At 40.6% G+C, this 18,664-nt stretch overlaps 1 protein-coding gene across 1 annotated transcript in view; it reads right to left on the bottom strand.

Annotated features, from left to right (window-relative positions):
- Positions 1-18,664, bottom strand: part of PDE11A (phosphodiesterase 11A) — a 79,676-nt gene that overhangs the window by 21,299 nt on the left and 39,713 nt on the right. Inside the window, exons 9-13 of the mRNA XM_010191811.1 lie at positions 18,099-18,245; positions 17,886-17,993; positions 12,645-12,754; positions 7,098-7,188; positions 4,143-4,243 (exon numbers count right to left, since the gene is read on the bottom strand). Of these exons, the coding sequence (XP_010190113.1) occupies positions 4,143-4,243; positions 7,098-7,188; positions 12,645-12,754; positions 17,886-17,993; positions 18,099-18,245 (557 nt within the window). The remainder of the gene's footprint in view (positions 1-4,142; positions 4,244-7,097; positions 7,189-12,644; positions 12,755-17,885; positions 17,994-18,098; positions 18,246-18,664) is intronic.

Genomic DNA, 18,664 nt, shown 5'->3' with positions numbered 1-18,664 from the left:
CATACTAATTTCCGAATGTTCTATAAATGTCTGTTATCAATGTCAGAGTTGCCTAGTAAAAGCAATATTGTATTTATGGTCTCCACAGATAAGGAAATAAATGGTACCAAAATGTTCAGTCTTCCATGGAACCATGAAATGTTCAACTACAGCAGTGGACAGACAGACAATAGAAACACCCCTGAAATATAGACACACTTCTCTCTACTTGTCCTTGCAAAATGGTTTTTACTTGTGGGTCCTAGAGGTTTTTTCAGAGATGTGAAATTCCTGTTATTTCCAACACAGAGAACAGAACAATGAGACAGAGGAGCTGCAGATGTCTCGAGGTAGTAGTTTTTATTGACGAGAAACTAGATCCCCCTGCTTGGTCCTGTGCTTTGTGTTCTGGAATATCTTGCCTGTGTCCTCAAAAGTGGATAAAACATGAGCCAGAACATGTTAATGCTTGCGTGGTGCCGTTAAGTACCAGAATTCTGACTCATTAGTCTGTAATTTTTTATGGCACTGAGACTCCAAGCAGCTCTCATTGCATGCAGTATGACTACAATATGAAACAGATCTTGCCCCAGATACAGTGGAAGTTGAGGTGCAAAAATATGGAGCAACTTGCCCAGAGTGATACAACATATTAGCACCAAAGCTGGAAAGCAGATACTTATATCCTGAGTGACAGTCCAGTGCCTCATCTCACAGGAGACTGTGCTATCTCTTTGTCAATTGAAAATATAGTTAGACTCCCTGAACAGGGGAGAGTTTGCAAAGTCTTATATTCTCTACATTTACTTCAGCTAGACTGAAATTTCGAACAGTGATTATTGAGAGCACAGTCTGCCGGCAGCCAGTACAGGCTTTACACACGAGGAGACGCACGCTTCCAGGAACATTGCCCATCATCAATGGACGGAATTCTACGTGGGGCATGTTGCATTATTCTGGTCTCAGACTGTCATGCATTATATGACCAGTCACTCCTACTATAGTGCCTTTCCAGAATTAATTTCATGACAGCAACTAGAACAGGGGAATATAAGGACTATGTGATGACATCTAATCCCTTATGTTACATGAAATAAGATATAAAAGAGTTGCACATTACAAAATTTGCTAGGACAATGCAAAGTCACATATGTAGAAGACAAAATTCAGTTCTCTCACACAAAGTCATATAGCATCATCAGCCCGGTGGAAATAAATATTGCAACGATGAAAATTTTAATGGCTGAGAGTAGTTGGCACATAAACGTTAAATCAGCCTAATCCTGAGTAATCATCAACAGCTACATACTCTATTAAGAGAGTGAGCAGTGGATTTTTGCATCCTTTATTTCAGTGCCCAGTCTAACAATGTAAAATTTGGTATTTGATTTCATTTTGAAGTGTTGGATTTTCTGGACAATTCATATGGTACTGGACAAGAACCAGGTGTGAATATTTAAAGCTGAAAGCTCAGGAAGATGACATCCCAGAAACCTCAACCCTTCAAATTTAAACTACAGAGATCCATAAATAGTAATTGAAGATGTGTCTCAAGGCCTTATGTTAAGCTGACAACTTTAAAGTAAGGATTTTCTTTGAAAATTCATTTAAATAGATGCAGAACTAGTAGTCCAACTCCACAGAGAATTTCTAGTGTAGGAAGGAGTCAAACTGAGGAGAGCAGCCATGTGTAAGGAAACAATTTAGTGTTTCCTACTGGTTGCTTATGCCTGGTATCCAAAAGGAAGAGGTTTGCTATCATTAAGCAAACATGCCAGGATTTCAGACATAAACAGAATGATAACAAGTCTGCAATGTCTTTGAGTAACATTGACTCTGGTTATGTTTTGCCTAGAAAGGAAAGTTGTCTTGCTACATATAGCAAATCCAGTTGCTCTACAGCCCAGTGGCTCAAGATATCATTTAAGCGAATTTCCATAAACTTCATTTTGGTTCCATGCTTTTTCTTGTTGTATTATATACAAGCATCGTAATGTAGAATTATCTACTAAAATCAAGTATATTTTCCATCTGATCTTTCACTGAAAGTCATCTCTCTTTCTTGTAGAAAAGTAGTGCTTTAAGAAGGTCATAAACCCTTGCTCTGCGTGGAGTGTTGTTGCTGTTTTGCTAGCTGGACTTTGCGATCCTTAGGTTTAGGCATTCTAAGAATACCAGTATGAGAATTTCCTTCTCTACAAAAATATTGAAGACTTAGCAAACTAAAAAAAAAAGAGATAGGTGGTTGTGCAGAAACATCTGTTCACATAGGGTGGTTTTAAGAAGTGTAAAATCACCAATGTTTCCAAGGATTGATTTTCAGGCACCTTTAGAAATAAAGTAGCATAACAACTACCTGATTAATGAATCATAATAACACAAGATGAAAAGATAACTTACTTGCAGGCTTTTGAGTAAAAAGGCTTCATTTGCTAAAAGTATTCTGATTCATGTAGCACATAAAAATCAATTATGCAAGCAAGGAAGAATAATCTTGAAATTCAGCTGATGTCCCTTTTTGGAAATTATTTTTCTGTATTAAAACCAGAAAGGCAAATTGACCATGTAGTTTTTCAATCTAAGACAGGCAGGGAAGAGAGCTCCATCACATCTGGGTCTCGACTGGGTTCCCTCCCAAGGCACTGCCCCGGGGCCTCTCTGGCTATCCCAGGGACTGCAGGCTCCTGGCCAAGGGGGGCGCATGGGGCTGTGCCAGGGCAGCTGCCCAAAATATTTCTGCAGCACTTGTTATTTGTGGTGAGACTGGAGAACCCACACTGACACATCCCTGTGGTCCTTGTATCTCACTTACAGCTGTCAGCAAATTCCCCTGTCATCCCAGCCCCCCAGATAACAAGCGATCCTAACAGACAGCTTCAAAAAGAGTGCGCTTAAAAGGGTTTATTTGTCCTGCTCAGGATTTTCATGTCTGCAGGCAAGAAATTTCTTCATGGACTAATGTTCAGAAGATATTTATAATAAAACTATTCATTAAAACCCTTTCTTAATACAGCCTCTCTGAGAACAGACTTGCAAGAAACAAAAAATATCATTGCAGCTACTGCTAGTACTGTTTAGAAACAGCCCTTGGCACAGTAACTAAGTATTGAGAAAAAATGACACAGTAAACATTGCAGTATCCCAGTTAGAATTAACAATTAAATGTACAATTATGATGTAGATAGTTGAACAATTTCAAGGTAAAGGCTTTGCCTGAAGTTTTCTGGAAACTTGGTTTGGTATCAATCATCAGCACAAAGGAGTGAGGGAATCCAGGTACAGCCCCCTAAAAGTTGAGAACGACATTACTAAATGCTACCCAGCACTGTTTGGGATAGGATGCTAATGGACATCAAACAAAAATTCTGAAGGATGAGTTACTGTCAGACTGGGAAGGCCCTACACTGCAACTGCACCTCTGACAGCACTTCTCCCTGTAAGTCAGCCACAGACACGCACCAGAGAGGGGGATGTCAAAAGTGCCATGTGACAGTGTGTGCACCCACACATTCTCACTGGGAAGAGCTTGATAGTAATGAACAGCATTTGAAAAATGTAAAATAGCACCAACTTGAAGTCTGCTTAAGAGATTTGATTTGCAAACAAGAAAAAGGAAGAAAACTGGATGAGAGAGATCCTATTATACTCGTCTCGAGTTAAGATTTTTTTTAAGATCTATTCTCATGTGATACAAATTGGTGTAATTTGTCTTCGAAAAAACAATGTATATGCTTTTACTACTTTTGCAACTGCGTCTGTAACTAAACACAGTATTTCTTAGCATACATGTTTAGGAGCTCTGAAATGGTGGAAAATAATTCTAAAATGTTGTTGATTTTCTACATACCTGAAGAAATTATCACAGAAGGAACAGAAGAATTACGGGACTGAGTTGTAACTGATTCCTGGGATTGCTTTAAGTATAAGCCTAGAATTTCACTTGCTTTTTGTTGATACAGACATGTTACACATTAAAGCAAAACTTACTCAGACATTTGAGTCATTTCTATTAGGCTAAGATATACTAAGTATTAGACTAAATCTCTTCAACCACAGCTAAACACTATTTTCTCATATTACATATCCTTATTGGTATTTAATAGGTCATTAGAGTAAGTTCTTCGAATTTTCATTTGTCAAATACAAGAAATGCCAATACTTACTCAAAATACAGAGTGAGGTCTGTTGCCAATATCGATTGCTTTAGAAGCTGCATAAGGTCACTGTAGTCCTTAGAGGACAAGTTAGCAAAGATGTTGTGACCCTATAATGAAAGAGATAAAAGAGGTAAAGGGCTAGAAATCAATATAGGTTTTTAAAGGTTTTCTAACTCTTCAGTCTACTACACTTTTCCTGTAACAGAGGCCTTTTCTGATTCATGGCAAAACTACGACAAAATAATAATGTTAATACTGCTGAGAGTACATTGCAGTGGAAGAGTTGATGATTGTAATCAAGCACCTGGTATGTTTTTCTAAACTCTGCTGAAATTATAGCCTCCTGAGGAAAGATTTACTCTTTGCTCTGACCCTGCACAGACTCAGTTTATGGGGAAAACCTACGGATACATTTCAATCTTTCCTCTTATGAAATGTTTTAGGGAGCTGCGCATTGCAGCTTTTGAGTTGTGCTCCTAATAGATTTATCTGTGCTGCTGCTTGCAGGCACACAAACTGCTGTTAGAGCAGTCAAAGACACTAAATCAGTTTTTCATTCAAAACAGCCCATTTGCTCACTCTGCCCATTATTGCATTGTCCTAAAGCGCATACAAGCATTCTCTACGCAGGCTAAAGAACCACAACTTTATGAGGTTCAAATGCCATTTGTAGGGCCAATAGGCTACTTTTTAAGGGATCACGGATTAAGAATTTGAAAAGTGCTCCATGGCCAGAATGAAAGGAAACAAATTATTTAATATCGCTATTTGAGTGCAGGAAGGTCCTTTGGTAACTGAATTTCTGAATACTAACGCAGACAGCGATCCTATAATTCCTCTAGGAAATCTTAGAGAAAATAAACTGAATGACACAAAATTAATGGAAAATTCTAAATGTAAGCTTAAGAAGCAGTCTTCAGTCACTTATAACTAAATCAAGATAAATAAAAGTACTACACTTTATTTTCCCCTAATCATCTATAGAAATAATAAGGTTCTTTCTAAACAGACTCACTTTGGTGGTATTTAGCACTGGAATGTGCACATTCAGTATGCACTGCCATCTACTGCTTAGGAAGGTCAAAATGTGCTTAAACTCAAGAATTTTCCAGCAACAGGATTGCTACAACCATGATAGTCTGAGGACATAGATGAAATGAGCTCTGGAGGTAGAGATGGTATTTTTTTTAAGAGATCAGCTAATGGTTGGTCTGAAAAAAAATTGCTGTCTATAAAAGATGGTCTTTTCTGTGACAACAAAATGATTTTTTTTTATTTTTGGCTAAATATTGAGAAGTATTTGAGAATCTAGAGCTTATGAAAAACAATTTTAAAACCAAAGTACTTGGAAGAAAATAAAGCAAAATGTATCAGGAAAATTGCACTTCTTACAACAGAGAAAATGTATTAAGTAGTCTGTTATTCTATAATATCTGTTGCCTTTCTGGCCTGTTTCATGGTGTATAAAACCATGTCGCTACAAAGCTCAAGCATGTCAAGAGTAAAGGATAAACAGCGACCTTGTTCAACATGATAAAAAACTAAAGGAATAATACAATATACTATGTTTCATTCTAGATAGCAAAGGCAGGCTAGAATATCAACATTAGTGGATAGGTTATAATCTTATTTCTGAAAGAAGATGGAGTAGATACCAAGGAAGAAGAGGTTTTTTCCCTAAATTTCCTGATTTTTAAGCTGGAAAAGATAGACAAAAGCATCTAGTCTGACATGAGCTATAAACTTTCACAGAGTTGTCCATATCTTGAGCATGTTTTCAGAGAGACATTCAGTCATGATAAAGATTTCAGGAACTAGAAAAATCACCAGTAAAGCTTGTTCCAGGGGCTGAACTGTCTCATTGGTTCAGGAAAAAAACCCGAAAGAAACAAACAGTAAAACCCCATTCCTTTTCTCCTATTCTGAACCAGTCTGTCTGACTTTCAAACGCTGCTTTCTTTAATGCCTTTCCCTTGTTGTATCAAGAGTCATTATTTCCCAGTATCACCTTTTAGATAAGCTAGGCTAGTCTAAGCAGATCGAGCTGTTTGAATCTCATGCTGGTGCTCTCCTTTCTTATGTCTACTTTTTTAATATAATGTTGAGAAACTAAAACTACAGCCACAGTTCCATGACTAATCTCTGTGGCGCTGTACACAGAGTTAAAGCCGTCACCCTGTTCCCATTTGTCTGTGATCATGGGACATTCCCTGATGCTCTTCAAAAGTTACTGCAGATCAGCATATGGTCTCCAATTGTGCTGCATGAAAAACATTTTTGTTTTTATAGATATACTGAATGCATTTTGTAACAACCTATCTGTATAAATTCAGAAAATACATCCATTATTTTGTAAGGATTTTGTGTCCATCCTTCTACTTTTCTCACTTACTACATCTCTAGGGTAGTGCATGCTGCGTACTGTTGCATATAAGGTATTCTAGGCAAGAACTATGTCTTTATATGGATCTCCAAAGCAGCTAGTATACTTTGGACAGCATGATATTACTGTTTTTTAATTTTTTTCCCAAAAGTCACTTAGTAAAATTATGCAAAACCATCATAGAAATCCTGATTACAGAAAGACTGTCAAAGAAATTAAATTGGCCCAGTAAGAGATGACTGTGATGCTCTGAATACAACACCTGCGAGGAAAGGTAGGAGCTTGTTTCATCTACCTATAGACCACTGAGCAGGATATATGTAAGAAGATCAAGAAAAGCTGACAATACGATTAGGATATGTTCTCTTTGCCCCTAGCTGATTGAGACAAATACAATCTCTGGGCTCTATGATCAGCATTTGTAGTTGTTTAATTTTGTGCTAGTTGTGACCTTCGTGGTAACCAATAAATAATTCCTCAAGGAGAGGGCATTAAAAAGGTACTGTGTGTGGTATTTCCTATCTCTGGCTAAAACTGCCCAACAGCTTAGAGTGAGATTAATAGCAATGCTTTTGTACCTCACTTTGGAGAATCATGACAGCATGATTGAAATGGTGGTGCTCCAAGGTAGCAGAGGTGCCGTAGAGCTGAGCTAAGGCTGATCCGCTCCTGAAACAGAACATGGGGAGTCAACAAATACTGCTCGTCTGCTTACGAAGCACATTTCAGAGACAATTTAGTAAAAAAAGCATGTAGCCACACTCTCCGTCTCCATTTCAGCAACTCCATGTGAGACAGTTGACAGGATCAAAATACTGATTTAAAGCCAGATACAAGGTATTTATGTTCCACATCTTGCTAAATATCATCAGCTGACTAAAGATTTTCCTGGAACTACATGAAATTTTGTAATGCAACTTTCAAAGTGCCTCAGTGATGCAACAGAACAAGCTCACCACTGTGCAGTAAAGACAAACAGTAACGTCCCTGAGCTAGGACCGGCTGTTCTGATACTACTTTTTATTTTCACTTCTTAATAGATATAACCACAATGGCTCGCAATGGGTGATTACGAACTCTAAGAAAAAACACTTGAAAACACAACAGCAAAAAAAACCAACTGCAAATTCTGTCTTTATGTAAAACCATGCACTTAAAAAATATTGAAAAAACCACAAGTGAGAGCAGTGAATATAAAAGTAAAGTTTAGCATCTCTCTAGAATGTATTTTCTCATCATGTTTATTGTCTAAAACAAAATTAGCTTCAAAATGCAAAGAGCAGGTGGTTTTTCTAAGTTTACAGAACAAAAAACCCTACAGAATACAATTATAAAATTATGAATTGTTGGGAGGTGCAGAGAATGAGACTGCATTGTCAGAATAGTTACTGTTGGCCATTACTTCACTTCTGGGATCCAGCCTAAAGCGACACGATGGGTTTTCTTTCCAAAGAAAAGAGAATAAGAGATTATGCTAGAGACAAACAGAAAGAGTCTCCTAGGAGCATGCACTATAAAACTGCACCACACCGATACTTAATTATCAGAAGCAGCTATATTACAGAGAAGGATGTCCAGGAAACATCATCCCTAGAGAACGTGGTGTTGAGATCTATAACAGAGCCATTTCAGACAACTGTGGTATTGCCTCTATCATACACCTCTTGAACTTTCATCATACAGAACAGCAATATTGAACACTGGAGATAAAATAGGAAAATGTGATGCTTAAATTTGTAAGTCAGGTTAGAGGAATAAATCATAGTTGCTGTTATGAAAACTACAGCTTCTGTTTTCAGGGATGTTTTATACATGTGTGGTAATGTTTGTCTTTTGTTGAATGTCTTCAGCAATTGCTTTATGGAGTCGTAAAATGGTAGCCTCCTCCTTGTACTCTGCTGTCAAACAAGAAGTATAAGTGATAGCAGTCTAAAGCTGAAACCTCTACTTTTAACTCAGCCATCCCTCTGTACAAGAGGTATTGTTGTGTAACGTTACAGTGGAGAAGTGGTTAACTTAATCAGAGCCTAAAATGGCCAGGATGTAAATCTTGGGTCTCATTTTTGTAAATTACGAACATAAACATCAATCAAATGAGATTTCTTCCCATCTGTCTCATCTTTTTTTATTCTCTTCAAGATTCAGCTGCAAAAAGGCATCTAGCAGTGCTTGGTAACCTTTGCACCATGAGCTCTGTCTTTTGAGCACTGCAATTGATTTTCCTTGCTACGGTGACTGAAGATCCAGACAGTGTCGTTGTTTCATTGAGACTGTACTGCAACACCAAAAGCTCAGGAAATGGCAGCTTAGCGAATATCAGAAACATCAGATTGAGTGATGTTCACTGAGGCAACTCGCCCCCGCAGCAGCCCGTGCATACACAGATGGCAGCAGAGTATTTTTGCAAAAGGTAGGGCAAAATTGGCTAATACAACATCACCCTGTCTTTCAAATATCTTTGGGCAACCAGCTGACCACTTCCCCGTCACGCTGGAGGATTAGCAGTAATGCAGAACAAAGTTGCAAACGCATGCTGGGATCTGCAGGACAAGAGAGCCTCAAGGTCTCATATTCTGACTGTAGAGGACCTGGGGAGTTGAGAAAACAACATGGGATTTGGAGGAGTCTCTGTGTCTGACAGCTTTATTTCACAGCTTGGCCAGGATGTTGTCAGGGTACCTTTCTTCTTGTCTCCCCCACTGTCATGGAACATAGATTTTGGAAACAATTTGACCTTAGTCAAGGAAGTTCCCTTATCACCACAGTAAGAAGTAGCTCTGTGAAACCTTTCACAATCCTGCTTATACCTCACCAATGCTTCTGAGGGCAGCAGCTTGGACAGTAAAAGTATATGCAAATCAGGGCTGCAGAATCAGGTCCTAAGCACTTTTTAATAGAATAAAATTAATTTTTAGAATTGAAAAGGGTTTGGAGAGTAAATTTTTATATAGGTGATATATGAATCTTGGAGATCCAGCGTCTCGTCTTCACTGAAAGGTCTTTAAACTAGACTTGAAGGGGGATGTGGATAAAACTGGGCTTGCTAGCAAGGAGCCTGGGACCGGCACACTGGTACCTGTGGGACAGTGTTGTAGGTCTTACAGTCGGCTGTCTCAGAGGAGGTGGGGGATGGTGATCCATGGGGCAGCAAAGACATGAGAGTTGATAGGCTGGTAACTATGGAAGAATGGTCTGCTGGAAACTAGGGCTTCTCCCTCCAAAAAGGCAGCAGGATCATTAGCCCAGCTGAAGTGGATCTATACCAGTGTGAATTACTAATAGCTGCCATCATGGAAACGTGGTGGGATGACTTGCATGACTGGAGTGCTGCAATTAACAGCTACCAACATTTCAGAAGGGACAGGCAAGGAAGGAGAGGTGGTGGAGCGGCCCTCTATGTCAGGGAGAGATATGAATGTCTAATACTTAAAGACAGTGATGATAAGGTCGAGTGTCTATGGGTAAGAATCAAGGGGAAGGCCAACAAGGCAGACAACATAGCCTGTTCAGGAGAATGATTGGCAGAGTCCCTTGGGAGGCTGTCCTGAAGGGCAAGTAAGTCCAAGAAGGCTGGGCACTCTTCACGAAGGAAGTCTTAAAAGTGCAAGAACAGGCCGTCCCCTGTGCTGGGAAAGGTCACGGAACATATAATCCTGAGTGCCATTACACACTATTTACAGGACAACAAGGTGATCAGGTCCAGCCAACATGGGTTCAGGAAGGGCAGGTCCTGGTTAATAACCTGATCTTCTATGACAAGGTGACCTGCTTGGCACATGAGGGAAAGGCTGTGGATGTTGTTTACCTGGACTTCAAGAAAGCCTTCGATACTGTTCCCCACATCATTCTCATGAACAAACTGGTTGCCCAATCCTCGGCTGAATCAAACACTGGCTGGATGGCCAGGCCCAGAGACTGGTGGTGAATGGAGTTAAATCCAGTTGGCAGCCACTCACAAGCAGTGTTCCCCAGGGTTGTGCTGGGGCCACTCCTGTTTAATAACTTTATCAATGATCTGGATGAGGGGATTGAGTGCTCCCTCAGCAAGTTTGCAGATGACACCAAACTGGGTGGGAGTGTTGATCTGCCTGAGGGTAGGAAGGCTCTGCAGAGGGACCTGGACAGGCTGAATCAATGGGCTGAGGCCAACTGTATGAGCTTCAACAAGGCCAACTGCCAGGTCCAGCACTTGGGTCACAACAATCCCATGCAATGCTACAGCCTTGGGGATGCATCCAGTGCATCCATACTGCATCCAGTTCTGGGGCCCCCAATATAAGAAGGACATGGAGCTGTTGGAGTGGGTCCAGAGGAGGGCCATGAAGATGATCAGAGGGCTGGAGCACCTCTCCTATGAGGATAGGCTGAGAGAGTTGGGGCTGTTCAGCCTGAAGAAGTCTCTGGGGGGAGCTTATTGCGGCCTCACAGTTCCTGAAGGGGTCCTATAGGAAAGCCAGAGAGGGACTTCTTACAAGGGCAGGTAGCAATAGAACAAAGGGGAATAATTTTAAACTGGAAGAGGGTAGATTTGGACTGGATATTAGGAAGAAATTCTTTACTGTGAGGGTGGTGAGACACTGGAACAGGTTGCCCAGGGAAGTTGTGGATGCTTCTTCCCTGGAAGTGTTCAAGACCAGGTTGGACAGGGCTTTGGGCAACCTGGTCTAGTGGGAGGTGTCCCTGCCCATGGCAGGGGAAGTTGGACTGGATGAGCTTTAAGGTTCCTTCCAACCCAAACCATTCTATGATTCCATGAGTGGCTGGAGAGTAGCTTGATAGAAAGGGACCTGGGGGTGTTGATCAACAGCTGACTGAATGAGCTAGCAGTGTGCCCAGGTGACCAAGAAGACCAATGGCAATTTGGCCTTTATCAAGAATAGTATAATGAGCAGGGCTAGAAAAGTGATTGTCCCACTCTACTCTGCACTGGTGAGACTGTACCTTGAGTACTGAGTTCAATTTTGGGTGCCACAGTATAAAAAAAGACATTGAGGTGCTGGAGAAGGGTCTTGAGAATAAGTCTTATGAGGAGCAACTGAGGGACTTGGGGTTGTTTAGTCTGGAGAAGAAGAGGCTGAGGGGAGACCTTATCACTCTCTCCAACTTCCTGAGACAAGGCTGTAGAGGTGGGTGTGGGTCTTTTCTCACAGGCTACAACCAGTAGAACAAGAGGAAATGGCATCAAGGTATGCCAGGAGAGGTTTAGGTTAGACATTAGCAAAAACTTTTACAGTGAAAGGGCTGTCAAAGTCTGGAACAGGCAACAACAGAGAAGTTGTGGATGTATTTAAAAGCCTACTAGATACAGTGCCCAGGGACATCGTTTAGAAGTGGGCATGGTAGAGTTAGTTAATGGTTGGACTTGATGATCTTAAAGGACTTTTCCAACCATAACAACTCTATGACTCTTATGTGCTGGTGAGTACTGACCATTTCAGGTAGTGGCCAGGCCACTCCTGCCCACTGCAGGATGTCTCTGAACAGGCTTTGTGTGCTCTGGTGTGTAGGCTAGGCCAGGGAGGAGGCATTTCTACAGGTGAGGGACCCTGTGTGCTCCACAACTGATGGCTATGTGGTGAGGCAACTACTCTAGCCATCCACTGTGGATGAGATGCATCTGAGCTCCAGCATGACGGCAAGGGCTCCATACTCCATAAACTTGGAATTACTTTATGGATATCTGCCTATACGTTTGTGAAAGTTTTTGTGAAAAGATTATTTCAGTTTTACCTATTGTCTTTTCTTCTTAATAGATGAACAATGTTTTGCATTCCAGCCAGCAAAAACAACCCAGATAGACAGTTTCAATGTTTCCTGGGTTGAATATCAGACCCAATAATACCTGAACCTGAACAGAACATAAAGTTTTGGCACCACATTTCAATATGCCCTGTCAGTTCACAAGGGGTAACCCAATCAACAGCCTGATACAAAGGACAAGCCAGCAATTACCCCAAAGAACAGAGAATGATAAAAGATGGATAGTCCTTCACTATATTCAAGAATAAGTATACTTGGCCTTGGCTTAGCAGGGCTGAAATTAATGCTTCATTCTTTATCCTGGTCACCTTTTGCTCTTCTGTGGAAGAAAAACAAATTAAAGTAATAAGAATTAGAAAACTTACTTGGCTTGGAAGGCATTGTTGGTTCCCCTGTGGTCAAGGTCATGACACAAGCATCCCACAATCAAAGCTAAAATCTCAATTTCAGTCAGAATCTCCTGAAATCCTGCAGTCTGAGAGCAGAAAAAAAATAGCAGCTGTAACTATCAGTAGCAGAAGGGATAAGTAATGTTAGTCCATCGAGCAACAGTCAACTTTGTTTTGATACCATGAACGTTTCAGTAAGGAGAAGATAAATGCTTTGTTGTCATATTATATTCTCTGCTGCATGTTAGATGGTTAGCAGAATAGATAATGTCCTTGGAGTGATCTGTTGTTATCTCTCTGTTGAATTGCCAGCATGCCATTTCTCCACTACCCCGAAGGCACTAAAGGCAAAAAAGGCTGCAAACAAACACCAGGAACTGGAATTGCATATCAGAGAAATACAAAACAAAATTGATTCCATTTTGAAATCATAGTTCAGAAAAGCACTTAGATTTCTTCAGTCCTGAGGTGACCATCTTAGTCAATCCCTACTGTCAGAGATAGCCGAGATGTTAAATCAAAAGACCTATAAAAGAAGCCAGCTAAAATATAATCTATGGAACCGTTATGAACTATCAACAGATTTGTTATCTGGGACACATGAAATGAAGTGGTATGTTTTAAAAAGCAAATTCTCACATTGCATATTTCTGCTGCAGATACTCACTTGAATTTGGGAGGGAATTTTGAAAACTGATGTTTTGAAATTCCCCATGAGCAGCTCAGACCACATGGGTCCATGTAAATGGGGAAGCTGGTCCTAGAAACACTTTTTTTGCCACCATACTTCTCCTTGCATTGGAGATGCAAGTCTTCCTGCTTGAACTGCCTCATGTCAGAAAAGAAATACTATTATTATTGCTAACCTCAAGCATACTGAACAGATTCTGTCTGGAGAAGGTGCTGGAGCCTGCGTGGGACACCACCTCTCTGGTGCCATGCATCTTACCCACGGCAGAAACAACCTGGTTCTTCAACTCTTCAGGAGCATAAGGGCACATGGCCTGCAAAAATGACTGACTGAGCTGGAAAATCATAACACTTGTCTTTCCACAGCACCAGTCTCCAACACAACTCCTCAATTGGCCACACAATCGAGTTAGCATGAAAGGAAATTATACAAAAGGAATACAAAATACATTTCTATTGGAGGACCAAACCAAGGCTGAACACTAACAGTAAGAAAGAAATCCTGAATTCCATTGGTTCTCAATGGGCCATGATTTCACACACTGGCAAGAAGAGGGTTAAGTGATACAAAGACCTGAGTATCAGTGGCACTTGATGTCCCTACCTGGTAGGAACTTAGAGCTGGCTCACAAATGCGAGTCAATGGCTGCAATACCATGTGAAAACTCTGCTATTCACTCTGAAGACCACAAATTCTACTTAAATAAATGCACATTCAAATCCAAATAGCCTCTGTTTCCATAGTCTGAAATGTGGCCACCGTTAATATTTAGGCAGTACAGGGAGCCAAGCTCCTGCAGGTGCTCAGGAATGCATTTCAGTGGGAATTGAGGAAGTGCAGAACTTGCTATAAAAGCTTTACAGTTGTTCTCAAAGTTTATATATTAGACAATCAAATATGAGAAAAAAATATTCCCTTCGAGCAGAATCTACTGGGATACAAAGCAACTTGAGTATTATCAAAGAAATTCCCCTGATTTCTAGTGGCATTGGTTTTTTTTAGTTTCAGTAACAGCTACCCAGGCAGAGGAAATTCTCTAAAAAACCCAGTGTGTGCTCTTTTTATTTTTTAAACATTGCTTTTATATATCGAATAATAATCAACATCTTTTTTTAAAAAAGGGATTAAAAATAGGTTTGTAACTGACAACATGCCATGTGCCAAGCTTCAGTCTAGATAAAATGTTCATGACTAAATTAAAACAACTTAAAATAGAAGTTTTAGAATATAAAATTGATGCGGTAGTAAATACTCTTTAGCATAACACAAGCTTTGAATCAAGTCAAGCATTCAACCTGTATTGCAAATGCAGGAAAGGCGATTAAGGAATTTATTAACAGTAGCAATAGCTCAAAAATAAAAATTTATTTAATCAAAACCCTTATCACTGAATATATAAGAGAAATATGTCACTTAATAAAAACCATTTACTTTAAAACAATGTTATGGTAGGGGTATATCCGCTTTGAACATAATGCAAGAAAATACAAGACTGCATTTCCCCATTTTTTTAATTTACAGAGAGAGAAAAAAAATACATGGCTATAGACGATGGTGCTGTAAAATTTATTTTCACCAGCAAAGGAATGACCCATAACTCATAAGTGGCAGAGTCTCCAGTGAGTTATGGAGGTCATTCTTTCATGTGAGGAAATGAATTGCATTCATTATACCTTGCCCCGTATTTATACGTTTTGTTATTAGCACACCAGATGGGATTTTAATTTTGCATTGCTTACTTGTTCGTTTTCATTTTTTGAAATAAGCATCAACACGAACTGCGTTAGAAAAAGGTACTGATAATGAAGCCTGGGCTTGATCCTGTGGTTTACTCTTGTGTGGTGTCCCTAACTCACAGCAGCAGTCTTGCTTCAGTGCCTGTTTTCAGAACATCTGGGTGAGTCTTTAAATACAGAAGTATGGCTTGCAGGACTGGGCTTGTAATTGTTCAGGGTCTAACCAGAGAGAGAAAATATATACTTAATCAGGAGCATACATCAGATATGCAGAAGGCTGACCTGGGAGTGAAACAACTGGTTTAAGCTTTGTTGGTTTTCTATTGATGGTCTTGTTCAACCCAGATGAATTTTCCTTCTGCATCCAGTGGGAGCAAGGTCTGCATTACACATTAGACGTTACCATGCTGTGGTGAGTCCTACCTGAAAACACCCTAAACCAGGCCTATTGGTTTGTATTTGTGGTGCAGTCAATATTGCTGACTGTCATGGATAAATTAGGATCAGGGTGCAATAGCTGCACAAAGCAGTGCCTTCTTGACCATCAGATCCTCTCTCTGATGATCAAAGAATTTTCCCCTTTTGTAAGTGAAAAAGCAAGGCACATACTAACTCAGATGGTTCTCCCAAGACAAATAGAGTGAAAGCAAGCCTTGTGCTATTACCAGTCTCTTGACTCTCTCTTTTGTGTCTTTTTTCACAAGATCAGTCTTCCTGTTTCTGGAAGGGAGAGCAGCTCAAGCGGATCACGCACCTGAACTTACTCTGTTCTCAGCCAGAGCCACACCGAAGCAGGGTGGGATGTGCAGCGAGTCCAATGCTGTGTGCACACGTGTCCAGCCCCGCACATGGAATTGCTCATTCAGTTTATTACCAGGCAATGAAATGAGCTTGGCTTGAAAATCCTGGGTCACCTCCCACAGGCAGTTGCAGCCCTGTGCTGACTGCTAAAAGGATCCTGAAATTATGCTTCGAGAGTGACGGTCAAAGCAGTTTATAGCTGAGGCCTCGCAGGCTTTCTGATGGCTGCTGAAGCAGCAGGGATCTGCCTTCTCCCTGCTGGCTGCCACAGTAGTCACCGCTGGCTGACATGGAGATGCCTTGTGGGAGGGAGCGTTTCCCACCGACAGAAGTGCCAGCCCAAAACCTGGCCTCGGAGCTCCACCTAGAGGTCCTCACGGGTGAGCTTTGACGGCTCAGCCCCTGGGAGCGTTTGGCAGAAATCAGTGTGATTCCAGCTAAACGGCACTGCCTGACTTTGCCCTTACTCCTCAGAGTAAAAAGCTTTTCATTCTTCTATAACTTCAAAAAAAAAAACCACAGCAAGCTTATAAAACTTTAAAAATTACCGATGCCCACACATTACCACAAGATTTCATGAGAGATGATTACAAAATGCTTGCTGAAATGTTAATTCTGCTCAACTGAACAGCCTCATGCCGAGAAGAAGTGACCTTTCTCGTCAAACATCTCCATTTACTTTGTCTTACAGTGTACAGTACAACTTTGCTATGCCTCAATAAATGCTCACAGAAAGAAACCCACAGAGCTGGGACAGACCAACCACTAGGCCAACATCTATCTGCCACGTCATACTCTCTTTTTCTCCCTTGCCCAACACACACAGTTGTGCCACAGAGACAATACCAGATGGAGAAGGACAGCTGGGAACCCACGCACAAGACATCTGTGCCCTGTGAGCAGATGATGGGCCATGGACTGTCTCAAGTCCATGTTGCATGGCACTGACCTGTGCTGCAAATGGCACAGTCTGTGGAGTCTCCACATCTATAGACAGGGTCCAGATGCTAACCATGCTGCAGAGACCAGCCATCGACAAGAACATAAACATTCAGTGAGTCAGCACATGATATCCAGATACATACTTGCACAAATGCTATTAATAAGACCATTTCAAGGTTCACAAGAGATGACTAGCCATTAAAACTGAACATGAAGAAAAAATGGAAAAACTTGAATTCTTACCTTCATCCTCAGATAAGGCAAACCCAAAATGTAAAGTACAGTGGAAAGAGTTGTATGCACACAGTCATGTAGCTTCTCTTTTGTCATATTAACCAGAATATGAAACACCCGGGACTACCAAGATTTTATTAATACATTTACAAGAATTAACTAGCCAAACACGGATTATTTCATGCAGTGAAGTTGCTGTGGGGTAGGGAAAGACAGCAAGTAAGAGCAACAGAATTTACTGGTATGGTGAGAGGAGTTACAGACGCTGATGGAGACACATGCGAATAAAACCCAGAGGTGTTGTGATGTCTAGTGGAGAAACAAGATTCACTTGGATCACTATGTTGGAAGATAATCTTAAAATGTTTTAATGCAATACCTTCTACAACTATTTAGATGAAGCTGAATAAGAAGGTAATAAATATCAACATAATAAATACTTCTGGGATTCTACTCTTACTTGGTTTTGTACATCCCAATTTAAGAATCTGAAATAAATGTAAAATCAAAGAGAGAGTTCCAAAACAAAATAAATTTCGTAAGATCAAGATCTGTAATAACAAGCTCACTCCAAGACTGCCATCTGTTTTCAGTCACTTTAATGTGCCTGTGATATGACTGTCACTAAACCACTATAAGGTTTTACCAAATATGTGCCGCCTTAAGTTGAATAACCTAATTCTGTGTGCATTTCTATTGTGAATGAGTATCATCATAACTCGGAAAAAATCAAATGTTGGAAAATGTTTAGACAGGTATGGCAATATGGCAATAAAAGCTCTTATGGGATTACGTCTGTAGCCGGATACTTACAGTTAACATGGCAAACATTAGCTGGCAGACGTTGAAAGCATGCCTCCAGTTGTGATACAAAACCATTCGATAATTCTTCCTAACTGTCAAAAGCCACCTACACAGCGTCTGAAATGAAGAGTACAAATTGTATCAGAGCTACTAAACGTGTATATATGGACAGAGCAGTGCCAAGACAAAAGCAGCAGATATCTCTGCAGAGCAGATGGTTACCTCATAGTCAATTTTAAATTTCTGAACCATTCCAAGTTCCATGAACATCCGCAGGGCTGCAGTAATCATGGCATCCACATCAAGCGAGAAGTCATCAAAATGGATATCATCAATGCCAAGCTCTGACACCAGAGGGATGTTTGCTGCCTGAAAATGCCAAAGGGAAAGGGAAACTTCTGATTCAAAACTCGTGTCTTTTTTCCTGTGTCACTCTTACAAGAAACCATCCATACATCAGTTCTGACCTGCCAATACATCCCCTGCTTGATTTGAGTGCCGAGCAATAAAAGCCTTCATCTGAGAAACACAAACGTGTCAAGCTAACGAAGCGGGGAAACAGCGGGACGGAGAAGAACCCGATATGAGCAGGAAATGTGCTCACCATTCCAACTCGAGCCTGTACACAGCATTTAGACTGTGAGAGCTGACCACTTTACAGCTACTGCAGTAACACAAGATATTCCAATGCAAATTACAATGCTGTAATGCAAGAAACATCTGGACAGCCAGCAGCTGTGAATTTTAATTGTTACCATTCAGAAATGCAAAGTAAATACACTGCTCTG

Source organism: Mesitornis unicolor, unplaced genomic scaffold (assembly GCF_000695765.1).
Source record: "Mesitornis unicolor isolate BGI_N332 unplaced genomic scaffold, ASM69576v1 scaffold7269, whole genome shotgun sequence".
In the NCBI taxonomy this organism is placed as follows: domain Eukaryota; kingdom Metazoa; phylum Chordata; class Aves; order Mesitornithiformes; family Mesitornithidae; genus Mesitornis; species Mesitornis unicolor.
Note: the sequence above shows the minus strand (reverse complement) of the source record. Positions and strands in the feature narration are given on the sequence as shown.